Genomic DNA, 24,580 nt, shown 5'->3' on the forward strand with positions numbered 1-24,580 from the left:
CCACCACGTCGTGGCGGCGGCGAAATTGAATAGAAACGGGAGAAAAACAAAAACAAAACCGAGATGTGCCTTGCGCGCACGTATGCTTGCGCGCATATTCGCGCACACTCACCCCCGCGCCGCAGAGTGCACGAGAGAGAAAGAGGGTGAGAGAGAGAGAGAGAGAGAGAGGGGGAGAAAACTCACGTGAAAAGCGAAAACTGCACTCCTCTGATACGCATGCCCGTTCCTTCTTTGAGCGGACGCAATTCATCGCACGTGCGCTGCGGAGAACCTGGAGTCTGCGCGGTTCCGTCTGCCCACTTTTATTTATTTATATGACTTCTTTCCCCGCACTGGTCGCCGCAGTTATTACCCTTACTTACCTGTCTGTTTTCCTCCTTTTTTTGTTATTTTCGAAACGACGGCACCTGTGTGGATAGAAGTGTGCGTGCCTACGGAATTCGGATTTGTCTTCTTTTCCGGCCGTGAAACGAAGGAATTTTTTTTCACCCCGCAGTTTCCAGAGAAAGACCCGCGCGGTTGGCTGGACGGAGGAGAGAGAAAGAGGGGGACGGGGTTTTGCGAGAGGGGAACGCACATCTGCGCCGCGGAGCGGCGGCCAGAGGATTCAGTGCGATGGTTAGCGCAATGCTGGTGCAATGCTGGCGCAACGCTCGCGCAAAGGAGTAACAAAAAAAAAAAGGCAGTGTAAAATAAAACACAAGGGAGACGACCCACAACTGGCGATTGGCTCTCACGAGCAGCCCGAAGCTTTCTGGCGGTCGCTTGAGAGGAGCGATGTGAAAAACATATCGATAGCATGATAGATTAGAAACACGTTGAAGATTTCAGTGGGAGAAAACAGGTATGTACTTTGGAAGTACTTTGGACTGCAAAAGAAAGAGAAATCCCCAGGACAGGGGCGAGGGAAAAGTGAGAAAGGAGGCCGCGATAAACCAGTCTGAGCGATGGGCCTCAGCAAGGCATGTATAGAGACTTTGTCAGAAATATACAGTCTACTGGGTCTGTTTCTGGGCCTAACGGTGTGGCTCGTTTAGTATCGTCAATGTCGTAAATTTCTCGATGGTTTCAGAAGAACCCTCCTACAAGGCTGTCTGAAGCCTCAGGCTTCAAGTCTTCCAGAGCACTTCTTGCTACACTGCTTAGAAGAATGCTCCTTGGGCTGTATGATTTTTAAAAGGCTCTACACATTATAAGAGCGACGTGACGCTTTCTCAAGCAGTGAACAAGGCGTTCAGGAAGTACTTGTCGCGGATTGGTTTCCATGATGCTTATCGACAGGTGCTCGAAATGAAATGGCGTCCATGTCCACCACTGTTTAAGACTAAAGCACATATATGACGAAAGTTAGCTTTCAATGATAAGGTTTCAAGAATTGCATCATCAAGAAAAAACGACAGGTAACATGAACTTTCCAAGGTTTGGGGATTGTAGTCAGAGCCACGTTCTGTTGGAAGCCCGTTGTAACTGCGTGGCACTATTCAACCACTCCACCACTCGAAAGGTAAAACCACTTACGAGGTAAAAACCCTTTGTATAATGGGGCAATCATAACAGAGTGTCGGTGAAAGTTGAGTGGAGTTTAAAAGCCGCTTTTTCCGCCGACAAAGGGACATGAATCTTTGCAAAATACATAACCGAAGGTAAGGCAAGCTGCCCCGCTGTCTTCGTATGCGCGGTGTGACAACGTGCAAAGCGACGACATTACTGAGTGTGCAGAAATTCTCTACTGGGCTATTAATTATTTATTTTTGTTAGCTGAATACTGCAACAACAGCATCGCCCTTCCTGTTTCCGAGCTCTTTTTACCGCACACAATGAAGGCCCCGTAGAGGACGAGGAAGACAAGAGAGGACGCTCTGAAAATGGACCGAACTCCGAGAACGGACCAACTAGCCCCACAACGCATATTACTGGAATTCTCTTCCCGTTTGGTTGTCTGAAAGTGTCATGTACCGAGTTTCCACAATAACTGTGACCGCTCGCGCGTAAACTTCGATGCCTATGCTACACCGTATGCACTACAAGACCTAATTAAGTAAAATGAGACGGTTGTCCCCTGTAACGAACGGTTAGTCGGTGGTGGGGAGACTGACTGTGGCCGATGGCCATATAACGGATCTGCGGTTTGTCTTTGAGGGTCTGATGGTTTTGACAGCGCACTCTAGGGAGTTAGGGACTGATAACTCCTGTCGCACGGTCATCTCGAAGGCCCTCGAACCGATCTTCTATCGATTTAAAGGCCAACTGAGCGCTGCTACACGAGCGGCTCCTATGGCTGTCGAGTCAAGGGAGCTGCGCGGAACTATATCGAGCAACGCGCTGGGGAATAAAATCAGAGCAGTATCGTCTTTGAAAAATGTGGAACTTCAAAATATGCAACTTATTTCGCAGAAAAAAAGACAGCCCGGGCGAAGAAACACTACAGCAAGTCACCGTTAAAAACAGCCAACACCGGCTTCCTTAAAAGTGCATGAATCGTATTCCTTAAAGTGCATGTATGGGTTAGTAACTGTTACTAACCTTCCAGTTCCTAACTGCAATTAGTAACAGGGTAGTAACATATGTGCGAACCAGATACTGCCCCAAAGTTAGTGAGTACTACTACCTTTCTTACAGGAGTATAGAGACTTTGTCAGTATTTTGCATTCTTGAAGCGAACTTCGTTGTCTTGGACTATAGTCCAACACAACGAAGTTCATTTCAACAGTGATTAATACTACTGCAAAGAATAAAAATATTGTTTTTAAACGTTTCAGGCTAAACTTGCTTATTGATTGCTAGCATGTGGCCAAAATAATTGGCGATGACGGTGACGCCACACCACCTTGGTGTGCCATGCTAGAACCTCTCGAAGGCGATCGAATTCGCCGTGAGGCCAAACTGCTCCGACTTCGATAGCGATTGAGAATTTCGAAGGCTCTCGTAGTCTTTGAAAATGTCCACGTGACAGGGGCGTAACCCTTACTCTTCATCCTTTCGAGGTTGCAGTGATGCTGTGTATGGCTCTCTAGTCTGCTTAATCATTCAGGTTATGCTTCGCTCGTACATTACAAACTCACATTCCTCGCTCTAATGATACGCATACAACGCGTAGATTAACGCTCCAGCGCATTATAAGCGAGCTGCCAGATCGAATTCCATCTCTTTCTCCTGCAAATCTTCTTTCCCAGCCTGCCGTGCCGCACCTGTGGCCCGACGGGTGAGCGCTGGGGGCGAGTTCGGAGGAGCGAAAGCAGCGGTGGCGGGCATGAACAGCGGTGACGTGGAATCCGAGTATACCGGGTCGCATCAATCAAAGGCGTCACTCAGCCGCCGAGCGGTACGCATGGGCGCGGCGAACGCGCGCTCCGCAGCGTTGACGCGCTTTCGCACGGATGCCTCACGGACAGACCGCCGCGGCCGCAACTGCCCGAGAAGCAGCGCTCGGTCTCGGGAATCGCGCGCCGGTCAGCGAGCGATCAGGCATACCGCAAATGGCCGTGTTCTTGTACGCAGGCTCTCGCTGAACACTAAGCAGTGTCGCTACAGAACAGTTGAACCTCGTTATAACGAAGCTGAAGGCGCCCGGCGATTACTTCGTTATAGCCGTAACTTCGTTATAGCTCGTGTTGGCCGAACTTCCAAAAGGAAATAGTCATTTTTTCGTTATATCCATTGTTTCGTTATGACGAGGTTCGACTGTATATCATTCTGAGAGGCTACAGCTGCCATATCAACCGACGAAAGCGGCAAGCGTGTACACTATAGTGTTCCTGTAACACAGGAATACCATTGTAAGTATGCACGCACCAGTGTACAGCGACCCAACATGACACGTGATCTCTATACCACAACAACACAAGCATAGATTATGCTTCGAATGCGTAGTCTGCGACCAGAGCGTATTGCGAAGTTCTTAAGAGAAGATGCGGTGTTATCACGTCAAAACCAGGCGCAGTGACGTCACCCTTCAGCGCCCCCTCGCGGCCTCCGTATAAGACCGGAAAGTTTTCGGTCCTGCGGACTCTAGATGCGTTCATGCGACATTCAGTGCGCGCGTACGTATACACATACCTATACACCCAGTGCGTTTAGTGGCGCGAAAGCTCGTCTGAGTAGTGTGGCGGCGAAAGCGAGTACCGTCCTTGAAGCGGCCAGATCGCATTCGAATTCTCGTTCGGAGTCACCGGCGTTTAACCCTTCGCCATTTGCTTCGCCGCGGGGGCAGGACAAGGGGGGAGGCCGGCTGATCGGTCGCTGACGCTGCACGCGCCGGTGATTGCAATGCGCTCGCTCACCACCAACAACAAAAAAACAAAAAGAAAAATGCGCGACGGCGGTGTGTTCGGCCGAAGTGGCGAGGAAACCGCGTATAAGGCCGAACTTGAAACCGGGGCAGACTGTATTTTGTTGCTTTCTTGGCGCGGCGCTTGTCTTCTCAGCCTGCAGTCGTAGCGAATTTAGTTCAGTTCCACGTTTCTCTCTGACGAAGGCGGCGTGGGAAAATGCTGGGCGCCGCACAAGCGAGGGCGGTGCGCGCGTTCGCGTTGGGGAACGCGCGGGGCGACTGATGGATCGAGTACACGTGTGAGCGCCCGCGCCTGAGAGAGCGCACACGACATGTAATTGGATTTGGGAACTGCTTTCGCTCAGTGGTTCGCTGGTGCTGAACGTATACCCGATACTACGAAGTAATGGGCGGCAAATAGCGAAGCGAAGACAATTTAAAATAAAAAAAGAAAAAGTCAATGCGTCACGGTCAGAACGATCGCAGTCACAAACAGGCAAGCATCGTATCATGCCGTACAAGTTGAATTGGATTCCTCGCAAAAAAAGCACTATCTATCGGACAGCAAAGGCGTTCGTGATAGGAAAAGCAGCGGGGGGAAGGGGGGGGGAGGGAGGGGGGAGGGACACACTAGAGAGAACGAGAAGAAGGGTGTTTGGATCTTGATTTAAGATTATCATTTAGTTCAACCATTTTCTACGTGGGCATTTTGTCAAGGGTACATGCGCACCTATTTCTTCTTCGCTTCTCGATCTACACAACAAGCGCCGAAGCGACGGCCTTGGCTTTTCCTATGGTCATCTTCTAGCTTTCTAATCACCCATCGCATCCCACACCACATATGCGTTTTCGCAAACGCTCCTATGGCTTGTTGCAGGCAGTTCACGGAGCGCAACATTTGAAACCGAACACGGTAAGGACGCTTTTTCCTCTCCATCATTGTCGATATGCTGGGGTATACATATGAGTCCCGGCGTCGGGAATTTCGACCAACTGTGGTTCTTTGACATGCACTGACATCGCACAGTAGACGGGTCTCTAGAATTTCGCCTCCACGAAATTCGACGGAGTCTCTCATAGCCTTAATCACTTTGGGACGTTAAACCCCATAAACCAAACCGAACCAAGCCAAACCATACATATGTGTCCTTGTGTATATTTTCATCTCAGATCAGTTGATGCTTGACCCTTGGCGACGGTGATCACCGGGAAAGTGAAACTTCTTGAATACTTACCTCGCCCTCTCGCCGTGAGTGCAGAACGGGGGCAGCAAGCACCCCTCGAAGGAAACTATACCGGACACGTGTCGGTCGTGTTGAAAGAGCCACTCGCCGCCCATCGAACTTCGGGTCAAAGACGAATGACGCAAGTGGTGCGCTTGCAGGCTTTAACGGAAGCCTCGCTCGCGTGGCGGATTGCTCCACGCTTTTTTTTTTTTTTTGCGACAGTGCAAACCACAACGACAACTCGACTTCGAAGACAAGCGCCGAAGAGGGCGCTGCGGCAGAAATAAGCACCACCGTGCAGTGATGAAAGGGCGAGGAAAAAGGGGCAAAATAACGACGTACCAACAAACAAAAAGCTATAAACGAAGCTAAGGGACAACGGGTTACGCAGTCGCGGGCGACACAGCCCTCTGCGGTTGTTTAAGGCGCCGCTCGGCGTCACAACCGCGTTGCACAAGGCCCTGTGAGAACCGCTCAACCCCGTCGCAGCGGTCAGCGCGTGTGCGCGTTGTCTGCACCGCGTTTGAGAAATTCCGTGCAGCGTACGCTGCACAAGGAGCAGCAGCAACGATTTCGGGACAGTTCCTGGTTTCGGAAGACACCGTACGGGTTTACACAGTGCTGCCTGTATTTCCTACGAGCACGCTTCAGAAAGGCTCGGAACAGATCTAGGTGAATCAGGGGGCCACGGACATTAACAACGGCACAGTATTTCTTCCCGAAGCCGAGGCTTTACAATCTGCTGTGCCGAGGAAAGAGGACGCGGTATAAGAACCGCGCTGCACCCAACTAGGGACGGGGTACGCGGCTGGCAGTTCGCGCCGCGAGTCATTAATGCAGTGGGTCCGTCCGACTGGCGGTCGCCGCCGTCCCCGCTGCCTCGGCGAAGCGTAATCGACGCGCGCGCGCGGCGGCTGGCCAAGAACGATCAGCTTCCTTGGTCAACGGTCTCGAGAAGAATGTGCGCCCAGTCAGGGCAAGAACAAAGGCACTCCTGCCACTCCGCGGAGGTGAGTGGACCCAAAGGCCGCGGACACGTCCGCTGTAAACACGTCCCGCGTCGCGATGACGCTACGCACCCAGCTGCCAGAGAGAGATCGCTGAGAGTTTGTGTGCGGGTTACATACAAGGCCTTATATCTACGAACGTGTTTTTCTTCAGGAACGGTCGACCCCTGCGTGGTCTGGACGGTGGACATTCCGTCACCCCCTCGCAACGTCTCCGGCCGGCTGCGGCGTCCCTAATGCACAGAGGGGGCAGCCGCTAGCCGCAAGAGGGCGACCTTGCAGGTTCTTCGCATTTAATGCTGCATTGTTGATTAAGAAGAGCTGGCTCTCCAGAGTGCCTGGCCGTCCCGACAACCGTTCCATTCCGGTGTTCCGCAGGCGACGCATGCGCGGAAGCGTTTGACCGTCGCTGTCTGGCCGTTTGGTGCGTGAGATGCTCGAATCTCAAGCTCGGGCTATGTAATTTCGTCGTAATAAAGTGCTCAGGTGTGAACGCGGCGCCGTGAGCGTACACTGTGTAGACAGCGGGCAAGACGACCTTGACGCGCCGCCACCTGTCATATTCGCCAGGAAATTCGTCCGTCTGAGGCCACGGGAAAGGTACGCGCGTTTCTCGGAACGTAGACTGCCCCTCACACAAGAAAAAAAAAAAAGAGAACGGGAGAAGAATCAGTCGGCGCACTTCCTTACAGGATGATTCAGTTATAATGAAACGACGAGGTTTTTTGATTTATTATTCATTTAATTGCTGGTTTATTTATTTATTTCACCATCACGGCCTTACAAGCACTGCAGAGGGAAGTGGTCAGAAGAATTTACAGCAAAAAAATGAAAAAAAAAAACGGGTACATAACAGATATTAATCCTGTGTATAAAATGTTAGCTAAGACAGTAAATACACTAGTCCAGAACAAAACTGTTAGAGTTTGTAGAACATTACCCAAACCTTTGCGAAAGTTATGTCAGTAATAGATACAATTTCATTACGAAGGTCGTTCCATTCTCTAGAAGTACGGGGAACAGATGAGCGTAAGAAAGAAACTGTTTTGCATAAGGGGATGACAGCGTTTTGGGGATGATAAATGCAACGCGATAAGTAATAGGGTCTATGAAAGAAATTGTTGTGTAGGCTGGAGTGATAATATAACTTGTAAAATAGGGTTAGCCGACAAGCCTTTCCCCGCGAAGCCGATGACTGAAGACTCAGATTAGTTTTCATTTCCATTATACTTGCTCCTCGGTTATAGTTAGGACGAATGAAACTAGCGGAGTTATTTTGAACACGTTCAAACGAAGTAGCGAACACGTTCAAGCGAAGTAGCTTTGATGTTACGTTCTCTTGTAGGCACGCATGCTAGTCCGCAATTTCCGTTCCACGTACTTTGCCCATCCTATATCACGCACATCTTAATAGTCAGGAGCGGTGTAGTGAGTCCGCCTCATCTATAGCATCCGTTATCTGCGCTTTGATCGTACAAAGAACAAGCGTTGGAAGCTCCGAATCGGGTTGAGTCGTTACCACCTGACTGCAAGCAGAAGAACGTGATATGAACGCTGAAAGCTCGTCGTATCGACAAACTTGTTCAAGCCTGCCATTCGATGCACCGACAGTTTTCTCCTTTTTCTCTTCCAGTTTGGAGAAGAGAATTGCTTGCTTACAGCCATGTAGCCGTGCCGCGAAGGATGCGATACTCTTCGAGCTGGTTCGTTTGCATACCTCGCCATGAAAACAACTTCTGTCGTCGCAGAGCAGATGCGACCCAAACTCAAAGAAAGCCGCATCCGGATCTTTAGCATCTTACTCTCTGCAAATCATCCGGCCACGTCCTGAATCTATAAACAACGGAATGCGGGGCTCTGCAGACAAGTTTATACGTAACTAATCGCTGATAAACGTGGATCTGTTCTGTGCCCAGCCGTATATACGTTCTTCGGATGTAGGTAGCACGCGCCGACATTTTATATACCAAGCAATCTGTTTCATCGTCGTTTAGATTAGTGCACTTTGATCTTACAAAAAGGCCGAAAAGCGACTACCGTCGTCCAGAACAAGAGAGCCAAGTTCCTGAGGCCCAGGACAACGACATAACCGGATGCTCGAGTTATCTCACAAGGTCTGCGAACCCGAACATCACATCCGCAGCTAGCCAGCCCAGGCATGTTTTAAAGCGGCAATGGGCACAGAATGCCTGATTCCGCGGCAACCGGGCGGGGTTCGATTATCTCGGCAGGTTTGTGAATCTGAGAAAGGGACTAAAAAATCGGGACTCCTCAGACGTATCCTTCAGAATGGCGGAGCCATGCGACGGTTGCGAAGCCGAATGGGCACGTTAACCTTGGTCCTTCAAGAATAGATAAGCAGAGCAAGAAAGAAAAGAGAGAGAAGCATGGCTGGAGGTGGCGAGGAGGGGCTGCTGGTCAGACTTCCAGAGGGGACCTCCACGTCCTGATCTGCATTCCACCACTTCCGCGAGTATTCGGCGCACGTCCCATCCTGGTACCCCTGGGTCTCTGAGGGGGAGTACACCCGCCTCGCGCCAGGGGGAGGCACTTAGGCGCGAGCCGCGAAAGAGTGAAGCAGTTGGAATGCCTTCGTTTCCGAAGAACACCAGGCAAAAAAGAAAAAAAAACAATATTAAAAGGGGTAGCGAAGAAGAAAAGAGCCCGGACCGCGAATAGCCACGCACGCACTCTACCAGGATATTCATGACCGACGATGCACACCGGAACGACACACTCGACTCTGGCAACGTTCTTCAGGGGCGCGAGCCCTTAACACGGAAATGTGCGTTACTCCGCAGGGAAGAGTTGCGAGAACGGGTTAACAAACGAGGCCTGGACTGGACTAGAGGCAAAGGACTAGCGTGCCGGCCTCGAATTAACAAAAATGAATGAAGAAACGGGGGAAAAAAACAGTGCCGTTTGCTACTCAGGAAGCGCGCGCGCCATCAGGGTGACCAATGGGTGCTCTCTGAGGAAACTCCGCCCGCCGCGGTCAGGCGTGAGCGTAGAGGTAGAGCCTAGGGAGGGACGAGGGGCGAGCATTTCGAGTGAGCTGGCATATGGCTGGGGAAAAGCAGGGCGCCTTGAAATGGGCGCGTCCGAGCGACGCGGAGTGTTGGCGTGAACAGCGACGTCTAAGAACACTGTTGTGCGGGGCGACTGTCCGCAAATAACGATGAGTAACTCCCGTGGTCTCTCGGGAGAGGCGAGGCCCGGCTCTTCTTTGTGCTTTCCTTTCGAGCGTCTGCGCCCATTCGCGCTGAAATGAAAAACAAGGCGCCCCCGGAGGACGATGGATACTCAACCCTATCTTTCATTCGAATCACGGCGATGACGAACTAGGAGCAGCGGCTCGAGTTCAGCATACGCGCTGGAGTGAATACCCTCGGCACAAACGACGCCGGCGGGGGGTCCTTCGTTAAAATTCACCCTCGAAGGGCGGAGGCGGCCCGCCGGCGAATGGAGAACGATAAGAGAGTCGTCAGCGCGTCTCCGCGCGACGCATACGTATACGCTTCTGCCACGAGCCTCGGAAGAGAGAAGGCACGGACTGAGCTCGGGAATTCCACGCTAGTCTGGGCAAGCTTGGCAGGCTGGACCAGTGAACGCATACGTGTACGGTACGTGGACGTCGTTTGGGCAGCGATAATTCGCGCTCCAAAGAGGCAGTTCCCTGCCTGGATCTATGCGGATTGCGAGTTCTAAAGCCGTATAATGGGTTTCGTGAACCCTCTTTGGAAAGGCCACGGAATCTCTTGTCTCAAACCAGTCGAAGGCTGTGGACACTCATGGCGGGAGGCTGAGAGAAGGGAATGTTCTTTGGCCGAGCGTCGCCCTGTCCTTATTGGCGCGGATTGGCTGGATGGCATTGTTAGAGGCGTGTCCGGAAGGAACAAGCCAAGAAGACCGCGCCGGCGTTGTCAAAGCAGAAATACGCGCGTACGACGAGAGCGCGCGCGGGACACACACGAAGACAACACCGCCTCCGCCGCCGCTGTCGTACCAATTCTTTAGCTCTGCGGGGACCCCAATAAATAGGAAACCGCGCCTTTGGGTCGCGTTGTCTTCCGCGGATTCCGACGACGCCGTCCCACTCAACCGGCTTTGAGTCTCCGCAGGAGCCGGCGGCCTCTGCTCCACCCACGAACGTCGGCTTGCGCTAGCGCCTCTGTGTACCGACACGGCTGTTCGGCGCGGGGATTAGCGCTTCCCGTAATCCTTATCCTGCCCCCGCCGCAGCGGGACACCGCGCCGCAATCTGACAGCGGCCAGACCCGGACGCGACGAAGAATGACCGTGGCAGCGCCGAGCGAGACAACGTTGGTGAGACGCGGCGGCGGGAAACGCGTCCATAGCTCAAGCCGCTCCCGTCCGAAGAACGAGCTGTACACAGAGAGAGCGCGGCGGCCACGCCGAACGCATGCGCGCACTCCCGGACAGCCTATCTCGAGGAGACGGGCCCGGTCGCCTGGCCTTTGCAATTTGCATAATAATAGAGGCCCTCGGTAACAAAGCACGCCTCTGTCGTTTGGCAGGGGAGGAGGGGGGGACTCAGGACCGGCGGCTCGCGCGAGCCGCGGCGGTGTGTGTGTGTGTGTGCGCGCGAGTTCGATCAGAGTCGAGCAGGTGGCTTTTCCACCATGAAAACAGCTGACCCGCGCGCCCGAGCTGTTGCCGCTGCTGACGGTGTCACCCTCTCTCTTCATCCCCCCTCTGTCTCGAGGCGGCGTGCGCGAGCAGCGCGAGCTAATGAGCAGCCTTTTCTGCCCCTGCCAATGGCATTACACGCGCTCCGCCCTCGCGAGAAGGGCGCCTGGACCGCCGCTTCCTTAGCGCGCCCTTGAATTGATCTCGGAGCAGCTGCTTTTTTTCCCTCGGCCAACGAGAATGCGCGTGGTCGCATTCCTGTCGTTTCCTGTTCTGGTTAACAGAGACAGGCGGAGTTTGAAGGGAGGACGGCGCAGGTGTTCCGCTAGCTCGGTGTACACATGCCAACTTTCTTCAAGCTTAAACGCGTATGTATACGGTATTTAGTTATGTGTTTGTTACACAATCCTTTTAGCGCCCGAAGCGTAATAACAGGGAGGGGAGTGACAAACAGATCGCATGCAGGTAAAGCCAAAGCCAAAGTATCGCCTATTTACAGTTGCAGATTCCAGGTGCAAAAGAGGAGCGCTGGCCTTGTGCAGAGGTGGGTACGAGCTCCTTTATGAACGAGCTCCTTTTATGAACTCCTGTAGAAACAATACTGCAGGTGCGATATCCTGCGACCTGAGTGACCACCTTCCTACCTTTATAATGTTGGATAGGCACAGTCATCATGAGAAAAATAGTTCATTGACGTTCGATTAATTAATGCTACTCGTCTAGATGCCTTCAGGAACGGCGCGCTCAATTCTGACTTGAAATATCTCCTTGCGATTGAAAACGCAGCTGGGCTGTGAATTCATGTTTCCAGATCACATCTCTGAACTACACGTACGCAACCTAAATCAAAACGTGTAAATTTAAACGTAGATCTTTCGTACAGGAGCGCAATAATAGAGGTAGTAAGTAGTATAAAAATCCTGGGGGTTACTTTTCGCAAAGAATGTTTTGGAATATTCATACTGATTTGTTTTGCTCTAAACGGTCGATTATTGTGGGGGTTCTGTCAAGATGTAGAACGATACTACCATTATCATCATCGTCGTCAGCCTGTCTACGCCCACTGCAGGGCAAATGCCTCTCCCATATCTCTCCAATTAACCCTGTCCTTCGCCAGTTGCGGCCACCGTATTCCCGCAAATTTCTTTATCTCCTCCGCCCACCTAACTTTCTGCCGCCCCCTGCTACGTTTGCCTTCTCTTGGAATCCACTCCGTTACCCTTAAGGACCAGCGGTTATCTTGCCTTCGCATTACATGCCCTGCCCAGGCCCACTTCTTTCTCTTGATTTCAACTAGGATGTCATTAACCCGCGTTTGTTTTCTCACCCACTCTGCCCTCTTCCGATCTCTTAACGTTACACCTATCATTTTCCTTTCCATAGCTCGCTGCGTTGTCCTTAACTTAAGCTGAACCCTCTTTGTTAGCCTCCATGTTTCTGCCCCATAGGTGAGTACCGGTAAGATACAGCTGTTGTATACTTTTCTCTTGAGGGATATTGGTAAACTACCATTCGTGATCTGAGAGAACCTGCCATATGCACTTCACCCCATTCTTATTCTTCTAGTTATTTCCCTCTCATGATCCGGATCAGCTGTCACTACCTGCCCTAAATAGACATATTCTCTCACTACTTCTAGCACCGCGCCACCAATGGGGAACTGCTGCTTTCTTGCTAGACTGTTGAATATTACTTTGGTTTTCTGCATGTTAATTTTTAGCCCCACCGTTCTGCTCTGCCTGTCTAATTCATTGATCATGCTTAGCAGTTCATGTCCTGAGTGACTTAGCAAGGCAATGACGATACTACCGTCTAGCGTAAAAGCGCTGACATATAATTCTCTTTTTTACTCTCATCTCTGTTATTGCTGTTTAGTATGGGGTTCCACCACAGCAACAAAATTGGAAAAGTTGTTCATCCTGCAAAAAACAATACTAATATATTAGCAAGATAGGTTCCCTATTTATGTTCATTACAGTCCTCATAGGATCTCTTCCTTCAAGGAGGTATAATAATTGTTTGAAAATTATATAATCATAGACTAAGTGCCGCATTTAACCGCGAATTAAAGGAAAACCTTGCAGTTCCTTACAGTTCTCATACTCACAATCTGTTCCTTCAAGGAGGCATAGTACCTGTCTGGAAATTTTATAATTATAGACTAAGTGTCGAATTTAAGCGTGAATTAAAAGAAAACCTTGTAATTCCTTACAGTTCGCATGCTTACGATCTGTTCATTCTGTTTGGAAATTATAAAAGTATAATCTAAGTGTCGCATTTAAGAGGGAGTTAAAAGAAACTCGTGGCTTTTTTTTGTAACCTTAGCTGGAATAAAAAGGTGCATCCTATACTACACGCCACGCTGAGTATTGGAAGATGGTCACTCCCCATGCCAATTATTGCATGAAAACATTATCTTAGATTTTGCCTACACTTTTGCATAACCTAAATAAATGTGCAATTTATTCAGGTCGCAGAATGGTTCGCGAATTACGCCACTCTGTATGCCATGAATTTAAATAATTTCGATTTTTTTCTTCCTTCTTTCTCTCGTATGTTGCCTTGAAAAAGTTTTACGTTGTCTTTTGTACTAACATCGCCATGTAGAGGAGACCATGGGCTCCGGTGAAGCTGTCTTGCAGCTTTTACCCACGGCCCCCTCCATCATTTTGATGGAAAAATAAAGATTATTATTATTATTATTATTATTATTATTATTATTATTATTATTATTATTATTATTATTATTATTATTATTATTATTATTATTATTTCATAGCTGATAAACCTTTACCATGCTTCTTTTTTCGTGCGCTATACAGATGTATGTCTAGTTTAACATATGGATGTCAACTGCATCCTTCACTAGTTCTATTATTTATTGAGTCTATTGCTGCTGCTACGAGCTTTTAGACCTTCGTCAAACATTGTGCAGTAATTTTAACCCAGGTGAGCACCCAGTTTCTGGAAAATAAAATATGATTTGTTTTGATTTGGTTTCACTTGATTTCATACATGACAAGCAAGCTCACAACGCCTGCTCGCACCTCCGTAATGCAGTGCATTCGCTTGCGCTATGCGAAACACAGCGTTTCGGCACATCCCATGCATGTCGATGGCGTTTGTCTCTTTCTATGCAAGCTGGGTTCCCTTGGCGCTGGGAAACGTACTTCTGCGGCTTCTGGCGAGACGCAGTGCTTGCTTCTCAAGGGCAGATTAATTTCGCTAATAGCTTCACAGTCCGTCAGTAGGAGAGCTACGCGCTTAGTCCGGCGAAACATGTCACACCATTCATCAAGGAAGCTGAGCCGGCAGTCATTAAAAAATAAAATAAAAACCAGCAGGGGTTAAACCCAGTTCCAGTCCACGCCATTGAACGCTTAAAGATACACAAAGGGGGACAACTCTCGTTTCTGTTTCTAGTAAAATTCGACAGTTGGGACTTCTCTACGCGGTTCTACTGGCGCCTGTGCGGCAGCAAATTATGCGCCCAGAAATTTGAAGTTGGAGCCTTTTTAGCTGCAACTCGAACTCGTGACGTTCATGCTGACGTAGAGTTCATTTTAGACTCCGTGATTGCAGCCTAGAAGTGGCTGGCTTTGATCTCTAGCCTCAGAGGTTCGTACATAGGATGTACAACAGTCTTTGTAAAAAGTAACCAGGCTGCATGGTTTTGCGTCCCAGTCATATGTTTAAACTATTATGCCAGCCCTCAAGCTCTAAATCTCTGTATGGTAAGGTGAACTCCTGTTCTCACCTTCAAAGAACTTTTTGATCTTTAGGGAAGCCATGAGGGCTCTACTATACGAACGATAAGCAAACCATGCAGCCTGGTTACTTTTGACAAGGACTGTACTTTACGTCAACGCACTTAATTAGTTTGAGAAAGACAGTGTTCCGTTTCTTTTTTTAAGCTCTTCCAATTTATAAAAGCTCTGATTTCATATATGCCTTTAGGACACCGTAACCAATCAATGCAGGCCAAATTGAATTTTCCTTCCGCGTTCCTTTAATTTTTCCACAGGATAAAATAGAAACGGTTGCGACAGAAACACCAGAAAGTCGACGCTTCGCAACATTTAGGCTCTTAGTTCTCAAAGGAAGCCCGAGCGTGCCAGGTAAGGAGCTGTGCTCGCCTTCTTATTGGAGCCCAAATAGAGCCGAGAGAAACTGGAAGTGGGCTGAATTCTAAGCCCGCATTTGTCGTCGCAGCCGTCAGCACGGTTGTCGCGTCGCGTGTATACACGCGCTGGACGACGCACAACGGTTTTTTTTCCCCCGCCAGAGATAAAGGGACGCCCACAACGGAAAGTCGGCGCATTCCTTGCTTCTTATTAATTTTGGCAGCTTTCCTAATAAGGCCTCATTTCAGAGCCGCGCTTGGTCTTGCGAAAAACGAGATAACGCGGGTTCCGGTAGAAGCGGCTATATATACGTCGACGAGAGTTATCGTGTTCTCTCTTTTTTTTTACCCTTTTGTTTTGACGGAAACTTTCTGGGGTAGTGGTGGGAATGCGGCCGCACGTTGTCGCCTGCCTACTAAGCGATTTAATTGCTCCAATACTGGATGCCTGCCATTCTTGGCTGTCATTTCAAACTTTACACTCTTTGTGTTGCGACACTTTTTTTTCGCCCTTTTGCACGACTGCACGTACGCAGAGCTTCAAATGAGTTCCATCCGCCGCGGTGGCTCAGCGGTTATGGTGCTCGGCTGCTGACCCAAAAGACGCGGGTTCGATCCCGGCCGCGGCGGCTAGAATTTCTTTGGAGGAGAAATTCTAGAGGCCCGTGTACTGTGCGATGTCAGTGCACGTTAAAGAACCCCAGGTGGTCGAAATTTCCGGAGCCCTCCACTACGGCGTCTCTCATAGCCTTAGTCGCTTTGGGACATTAAACCCCATAAAACCAAAACCAATCAAATGAGTTCCAAGTTGCTTGGTTCATTTTCCGCACTTGTTTAGAAACACCTGCGCGTGTCTATATTTCCTCAAATGCCTGTCGTGCACTCGTTGACTTATCTGCCATTAAAGTTACCCTTGAATTTTATTGCTGGCACATGATAATCGTGTGACGATTATCAGTTGGCACATGATAATCACGTACGCAAACTGACAGGTAATAAAAAAAAATGACAGAAGAATACTGGATTATTTCTTTTCAGAATCGCTAATATGCTGCGATTCGTTCAAGATTTAATCTCACCCTCTACGCTGTGCTTCTTTCTCAGTCTCTCTATTTCACTGGGCAACACATTGCGCTCGAAATGCAGGCGCTCCAAATTCAGAACACGAAACACCAAATCTAAACAAAGAAATAGTGGTAGGGGTTTAACGGAGTTAAACCGAGTAGACGTGCAAAAGCATGTGCTCAGTCTGGTTGGCTCATGGTTTTGCTTTGCTGATCCGGCGGTATGTCTGGCGAATATATTAATTAATTCAATAGCAGTATTAGTTGATGAAGACGACAAAGTATGTAAGCTAAATGCGTATGTGCATAATAATTTTGACATTTTCAGTTCTTCAAACAGGTCTTTGTGTGCTTTGTATGCTAGCGTGCAGATTTTTTTTCCCATTTACTTTATTGTAAAGGGGAAAGTATTTATTGTATACTTGTTATCACGCTGTGCAACTGCGCCTTTTGTCTTAAAAGCCTTGCTGTCAAGCTGCTGCCAAGCGAAAGGAGGCTGCAGCTTAGTCAAGCTGCCTCTCGCACCTTTTTCAGCGGCTCCGCTGTCTGTATCTTTACAAGGCAGAAATAAAGATTTTGAATTTGAATTGTGTTACGTGATCGGCTGCGGCGATAGCAGAGCTGCTCTCTTGCACAAGCCAGCAATGCTGACCCGTTCCCGCAGCCCCGGGTTCAAAACCTACTCGCGGCGATGTTTATTTATATTATCTATTTATTCAAGGTCAGGCTTCAGCGATGAAACGGCTTTTGCAGCTTTGGTCGATAAGTACAGCTTTCGCTCTGAAAGTTTGGAAACGATCTTTTTACGCGTTTCCTGTTGGCTTGCATTTTTTATACGGCTGTCGATGCACTTATATCAAGACAGGCGAACGTGAAGAGGAAATCATTGCATGTGGCGGCGGTATTGTGCCGTGTCTTTATGGGCTTTTTTGTTTCCTTGTCCCGCTCCGTTGTCTTCAACTACGAGCCAACTAGCCTAAGCCAAAGCATTACTCGCGCAAAATTAAATGTTCAAGAACGGCGCTTTACGTCTGCACCCATTACTGCTTCTGCCAGAAGCCAACAGCACATGCTCGTTGTATATGCAAATCCCCAGCTATCACCTGGCGCGAGTGGTACCGGCATGCCAAGGCGTTCTGTACAACCCGCTCCTAAAATGCCATCCACGAATGCGGCGAGGAATGCACGACTTGGCTCAATGCCGTCATTCATCACTTTCTCTCTCAGCCTTGGCGTGAAAAGTACAACACAGTACACTGCAAACTTTTCGACAATGCGAATGAAGAAAAAATATCTTCACGTACTCGCCTTCCAAGGCCGAGTGCTATGCACCTTAACCATCGCTGACCATGCAGTGTCTAGTGACATACGAACAGCCGGCTATTGCTGGCGATTGGAAACAATTAATAGTTATTTCCTACCCATAACTACCATGGACTCACGCGCGCTCATTTCACTCGCGTATAGCTTCAGTGGTTCGCACGCTTCACGCCGTATAGAGACGCATGGCGGCGGTTCTTTCCAAGCATCCTGGAGTGAGTGAGTGAGCCAGCAAGTAACAATCGCTAAGGCTGTCGCGCATTGGGACTATGTATCTTATGTACAATCGCGATCAAAACTTGACGAGACGGGAGTTTGCGGGAAAAAATATCTATTTCGATGCAGTCACTTAATCCGGTCGCCTGAAATGTGTCAAGGTATGCAGAGGCCTGCATGCTCCATCCGCTGGTAACAATACCATTCGACTCGGTCGCGAGGCAGAGTTATACAGTATAACTTTCTTTGCGAGAACAGGCGTACCGTAAAATTCTGATCGCGATAGTACGCCGGTATGTGGCGTGTCAGTGAGCTCTCGTATTCCTGCAGCGCTTCAGAAAGAAAACTGATAACACGGATTATCTGCAATTAGAAAAACAAATGGATACGTAGTGATGGCTAAGAAATACGAGGAGAAGATTTGCAGTACAAAGAGCCTATCACTCACCGAAATCTTCGCGTTTAAGTCTGAGAGGAATTCGTGAAATGTTTGCAGTGTACACGTCGCAGTAAGTTATGTGGAGACAAAAAAAAATAAAAAGAAGGACTGAGCGTGCCAGCTTCTCGAAGGCTATACAGCTTCATCAGACAGAATCTCAGGCATGCGAACATGGAGCTCGAACAAAGTGAGCTGTGTAGAGCAGGCTGAAGAAAAAAACAAAAAACATGCTTCAAGGACCGAAAAAACGCTCGCCTGCCACAAGAAAGATCACGAGTGTCTCTTGTTTGACAACAATCGGAGCGGATTAGACCCAAGGACTCGCTCGTTCTATCTCTTCCCGCTGTGCCCGTTTGCATACTCGGTGAGGACACGCGGATACCACCACAGCAGTGCTCCCGACGCTTTCCATATATCCCGCGGGCACCGTATAAGGAGACGAGAGCCGTAAACAGCGCATGTGCGGGCTACCTGCGGAGCCACTGAGCGTAAAGAGCGATAAATCCCCTTTAATCACCGTACCCGGTTCGGGCTCACTGGTTTGCCCGGAAACCGATCAGTACAGGTTTCAGAAGCCATCTTATTTCTTTCTTTTTTTCATTTCAGGTTCTGTTTCTCAGTTGAGAATCATTTAACTATCTGAACGACCTTGCCAAGCGGCCTTGCGAGAAATGCGGCTTTCCTAAGCTGGAACGGCCGCGCACAAGCGACGCGTAAAACTGCAGCAACCGTCGTCGATCTCGGGCTGCGAAGAACCTCGTCGGACAGCCAGTCCTTGGTCGCGTCGAGTGCCGCGATAAGACGTTGGCTGCTGCGGGACCGCGTCCAAGACCTCGTAATGCCGATGTCTGATTTGCACAGTAGCCGAAGATAAGTGACGCGACGGCAGAAAGAAAAAAAAAGTGGCTACTGCAGTGGTATGCGGGGCCAGGAATTCGGTATACCTTGCTCTCAGTGAATTTGAAAGCGCTATGCAAAAGTCCTCCAGAAGTCCTCCAAGAGCACATGGGTGTCGTGAAAAGAAGCCAAGTCGGCTATGGAAGATGTATCTGGTTAGGCGAATCGTTTACGTTAGCCAGAGAACTACAAGTTGTCCTTGTGTAACGAGTTTTCGAAACTGTGCGCTTCCCTCATTTTAACCGCTGAAACTGCGCTGGACAGAAACAACGAAGAAAAACAGAAACACATTAGCGATGGGGCTTCTTCTCCTAACGACATGACTAGCAACGGTAGTGGTGCCGTTTCAACAGGAGATAAATAACAAGCAGATTAACGCCGAGCTGCGAAATCTATTACTATACGACCACGCTTAATTTCAACGCGTTTGAAATTCCATTCCAGGATTTCAGGCAGCATGGAAATAAATTATTCTTCCAAATTAAACAGGGCATAAATTATGATAACACCGTCGTTGCGTCCTTCCCTATAGAGGAAGGAGCACAAAACACCATAGTCGATTTCCAAGAATTAAAGGCGGGTCAAGCCGAGGTTGTTGCAATTATAGGCTGGCAGCCGTTCATTTCTGCCCTTGATGCCATAAAGAGATCAAAAAGTACGCGCGATAGCTTCGCAAATCAACACGCAGCTGCACGCACTTATTATCTCTATGAAAGAAATATGGGTTGCGACGCGCCTACCAGTTTAATAAATGATCTTCGAGACCGTATATATGCGTGCGCGAACAATCAGTGCTGCGGGCTTGTGTACACCCCGACTCTTAGCGAGATTTCGGGGGCGCCGAGAATATGGCTTAATTAAAGCGCCCTGCACCTCGGCTGCTGTCATTAGCATGCCATATATGCCTAAAAGGCAAATCATTCCGAACATGTGCTTTATAAGCTGCGTATCAGATGACCCAGAAAAGTTGGCGGGCTTCGGCCATAAGGCACGACGAGGGAGTTGGCATTTGCCAGCGTCGGCGCAGTCCTCATAGTACACCTCGGGCAACGGTCCGACACTTAGCGATTTTATTACAGTGCTTCACCTAAACGCGGCCGGGCAGGGTAACAAATTCCAATGGTAACCGACGAGCGATGACGAAGGCCTATAAGAGCTAGAACCAGGAACAAAGCAAAATTGTTTTATCTATAGAAAGGGTACACAGATAGGTGCTTTCAAGTATTTGCGCTGCAGATGTTGGCTTGCCTCTTTATCTCGTGTCGAGCAGATTGCTATACGAAAGAATCAAACACACAGCTAAGACTAGTTCCACCTTGGAGACTAAAACTGCTTTTATCGGATATATCTTCAGTTGAACAAGATGTTAAATGTATTAGTTTTCCAGCATCCAGAATTCAAAAAGACGACGACGTCGAGGATGAGACACGAAAAGCAGAAACGACGAAGACAATGTTAGAGCACAGCAATCCCCCCACGTGGGTATGTGCCATTATAATGAGGTGAAGAAGAAGAAGAAGAAGAAGTGGAAGGATTGAACAAATGAGGTTACCTGAATCATTACAAAGATGCGCTTTCACGGTTAGCTATTCTGGGCAAGCCTCACTATCACAAATATGCTCACATTTTACTGAACTGCAGAGATGAGGATGCTAAAACAGACCAGGGTGCAAGGCGAGGTTCGTCGGTGTTGTAAGAAACAAGATGTCACGCAAGCTCCAACTTAAAACCAATGCTTTATTTCGAAAGCAGAAATATATACGAAACCAAGAATTGAAGAAATAAAGCATTCAGAGGGGCGGCCGCGTTTGTGCAGAGTTTTGTTTCATCTCGCTTCCCTTCGTACGTTGCTTACGTAAATAGGGCGAAACTAAGCGCATTACTTTCATTGCATTGTGTTTCCTCTTTCTTTCTTTCTTTCTTTCTTTCTTTCTTTCTTTCTTTCTTTCTTTCTTTCTTTCTTTCTTTCTTTCTTTCTTTCTTTCTTTCTTTCTTTCTTTCTTTCTTTCTTTCTTTCTTTCTTTCTTTCTTTCTTTCTTTCTTTCTTTCTTTCTTTCTTTTACTACCGCCGCGGTGGCTCAGTGGCTATGGTGCTCGGCTGCTGTCCCGAAAGACGCGGGTTCGATCCCGGCCACGGCGGTGGGATTTCTTTGGAGGAGAAATTCGAGGCCCGTGTACTGTGCGATGTCAGTGCACGTTAAAGAACCCCAGGTGGTCGATATTTCCGGAGCCCTCCACTACGGCGTCTCTCATAGCCTTAGTCGCTTTGGGACGTTAAACCCCATAAACCAACCTTCCTTCCTTTCTTTCTTTCTTTCTTTCTTTCTTTCTTTCTTTCTTTCTTTCTTTCTTTCTTTCTTTCTTTCTTTCTTTCTTTCTTTCTTTCTTTCTTTCTTTCTTTCTTTCTTTCTTTCTTTCTTTCCTTCCTTCCTTCCTTCCTTCTTTCTTTCTTTCTCTCTTCCTTTCTCTCTTTCTTTCTCTCTTCCTTTTTTTCTCTCTTTCGTGTAGCGTTTTTCAGCTAACGTATGCTAACGCAGCCACTTCCTACATTCGCGGAATGTGCTTGAAGACAGTACACGAGGGCAATAGGGACCTTCGTACGAAGTTACGCTAAAGTGAGAGCGAAAATCTTTCCGACCATGCACGGCTAGTGGAATTTTATGGAAAGAACGACGGTTAGGAGCAATGCAGCTATCCAAGGTCGCCTTTTCCAGCTCGAAACGGGCAGGCACCCCATCTAGACCCATTGTACTTCGCGCCCGATTGCAAAATGCGATGAAGTCGCCGAGCACTCACTCTATATCTAATCTTAGGTTTCGGATTGCAGTTCCTCGTCGCACGTCAGCTCGATTACGACGAGTGCAAGAATATATGGGTGCAAAGAGGCGGAGATAGAGGAGGGAGTAGAGGAGGTAAAGTGCAGCTGTCGGTACGCCGTTTCTGTCGGCAAAGGCTCTTCACGGCCTGAGCCCATCTGTTGGGCTCCGTCGTCATAGTGCGCCGAGATCATATCATCCGGGCTGAATACCGAACCAATCATATTAGCGCTCGGGAAATGAACGCGGCGGAGTCATATCGCAATCGCTGGACACTAACAGCCCCGCAGATTATGTCTCCGCTCAATAAGCGGCACTCACTGTCACAACATGAAACAAGCGCGCCTCCGACGCTGTCCGCGCTGATTTCGAAAGCCCTCACTTCCTGAATTCGGACGAACATGTTTCTGCCATTAGCAGACAATGACCATCGTCATCCTTGCCCCTGAGTGAAGCTGCGCGTCCGCGTCGGGTATGCAGGTAGGAGGAGGTGTCTGGTGTTGCAGCGCGGACAAGGAAGGTACATCTAGGCGGTTGCTATGCATGGGAGCACGGGCCTCCAATAGTAGCGACCAGTAAGTCAGAACAACCTGTTAGGGTAGCTACTTCAGCCTCGCTCATGTATCCTTTTGTGGAACTGTCGCCAGAAAGAATATATGAAGAACATCATTCTCTACTTTACATTTATACATCCCTGGGAGTTTTCATACCCCTCCTGGTGCAGTGGTGCAGCGGTTAAGCGTCGCGCCATGCACTTCCCCGCGATGGCAGGTGCTCCCAGCGGTGGGCCTTGTGCGGCCCATGTTGCTCTTCCCGAGTGACCAATCATTAACTGCCACCTGCCACGGTGGGCAATTTGATCACTATCCGGTGGGCAGGTTGTGATGACGCTGCAAGTTCACGTGGCTTAGGTAGCCCACCTGCCTCCTAAGCTTCTCTCTGGGGACCACCTGTCAGAGCCATGCCCTTGATTTTTCGTTCACAACACAGGTGCCGACAACGAATTTTCTGGAACGCGTTAAAACAACAAATATCATACACAGAGCGCGCGACGCCCTTAGCAGCTACCATGACTCAGAACCAGGCATCGAGGTAACTATACTAGTTCAGTCCAGTTCTTGTATCCTTGCTTACTGCCAGCAAGCAGTAATGTAAGAAGGCGCCGGACGCAGATGGAGAAAGGAGGAAGTGAGGGAGACAAGTCACAAACACGACCGTAATAGAATGTACTAACTACATGCACCTGGGATCGCAGCCATACCGGCCGCACAGTCTCGCCCGAGCAGCGCACGCATTTGGCATTGTCGGCGGGTGAACAGCAAGAAAGGAACGCCGCGGCGCCATGCGCTGCCCGTCTCTCCTTCCCGCTAATCTCGCTCGCAATCTCTCGCGGGGCGCGTGCCTCCCTCCGTGGGCAGCACGCGCAGGTCGCCGCGAGATTGCATATCGAGCACCTGCTTGCCTGCGACTCGTGGGAGCAACCGACGACGGCGGCGGCGGCGACCGGAATGCTCGCGCCGCTCGGCGCAGGGGGGCGCCACCTTGCGGGAGGAGGCTGATGCGCGGCAAGAAAAAGAAACCGAGCGGCGCGGAATGAAACTCGCGGCGCGTTGCACGGATATGTGCGCACTGGCCGTTGGGTAATGCGTGGCGTATAGGCTCCGGACACGCGTTTAAGGGTCAGGCTGCGCGTTCTTTAAATTCTTTTGTTTGGTCTAGTCGGATGTTAAAACCATGACCTGCACGACGCCGGGGCAGCATTCCTGTGTAGACAGACACCGTACATTGGCGAGAACGCTACGGACGTTCGGTTTTCTCTACGCGGCTACCGCGTAGTGGAGGGACGATGGCGTTGCCATGTGAAACTTGAGGGCCAGGTACAGAATCGTACAGCACTGACAACCGTTGAGGTAGTCATGTTCAGACCCTAGAATGGCGATGCTTGCGGAGCGTTTGCAGGACGGTCTTGACCAGGAGCGGATTTAAGGGGGTTGATGGGGAGGGGCCATCCCCCGAGTGAAAACTTAGCGAAATCATGCTGAGTCCTAATTTCCGATTGCAAGAAATGCACGGACTTTGTTTGGACGAAACTCTCCTCGTACTTGGTAGAAACCGCGTCTCTCCATCCGATGAGCCCTTCGTGCCTGAAAGGAAGGAAGGTGCACGAAGAAGTAGTGCGCTCACCGGAGCCTTCCTCGGGCGTGTCCCTGGGCAGCGGCGACTCGGACGAGTCCTCCGGCTCGGACCTGTCGCTGTCCAGGTGGCTGCTCTCGGTGAGCAGCTCGCTGCTGGCCGAGCCGGTCTCTTCCTCGGGGATGGTGTCCATGTCGCTGCCGGCGGCTTCCAGGTGCTGCTGCACGGCGCAGCAGCCCAGCACGGCGCGCTCCTCTTCCGGCGGAGACCGCGGTGCCACACCGTAGTCGTCGCCTCGGGAGAGACACTCGTCCGAGCAGGGGCTGTCCAGGAGGCGGCCTTCCATGACGACGTCTTCCGTAGCGCTCGCTACGGCGTCGTCCGTCTCGTCTGCGGAACCAGAAGGAAGAGTTTCG

At 49.7% G+C, this 24,580-nt stretch overlaps 1 protein-coding gene across 4 annotated transcripts in view; it reads right to left on the reverse strand.

The window, feature by feature from the left end:
• The window catches only part of LOC149341971 (uncharacterized), a 280,723-nt gene that overhangs the window by 76,074 nt on the left and 180,069 nt on the right, over nucleotides 1-24,580 (reverse strand). For all 4 annotated transcript variants that reach the window (XM_089544275.1, XM_089544274.1, XM_089544276.1 and 1 more), the window contains exon 4: nucleotides 24,216-24,554. In XM_089544275.1, coding sequence (XP_089400401.1) covers nucleotides 24,216-24,554 — 339 coding nt within the window. The remainder of the gene's footprint in view (nucleotides 1-24,215; nucleotides 24,555-24,580) is intronic.

The sequence above is a fragment of the Amblyomma mixtum genome, chromosome 5 (genome assembly GCF_055824585.1).
Source record: "Amblyomma mixtum isolate Tamu chromosome 5, ASM5582458v1, whole genome shotgun sequence".
Classification (NCBI taxonomy): Eukaryota; Metazoa; Arthropoda; class Arachnida; order Ixodida; family Ixodidae; genus Amblyomma; species Amblyomma mixtum.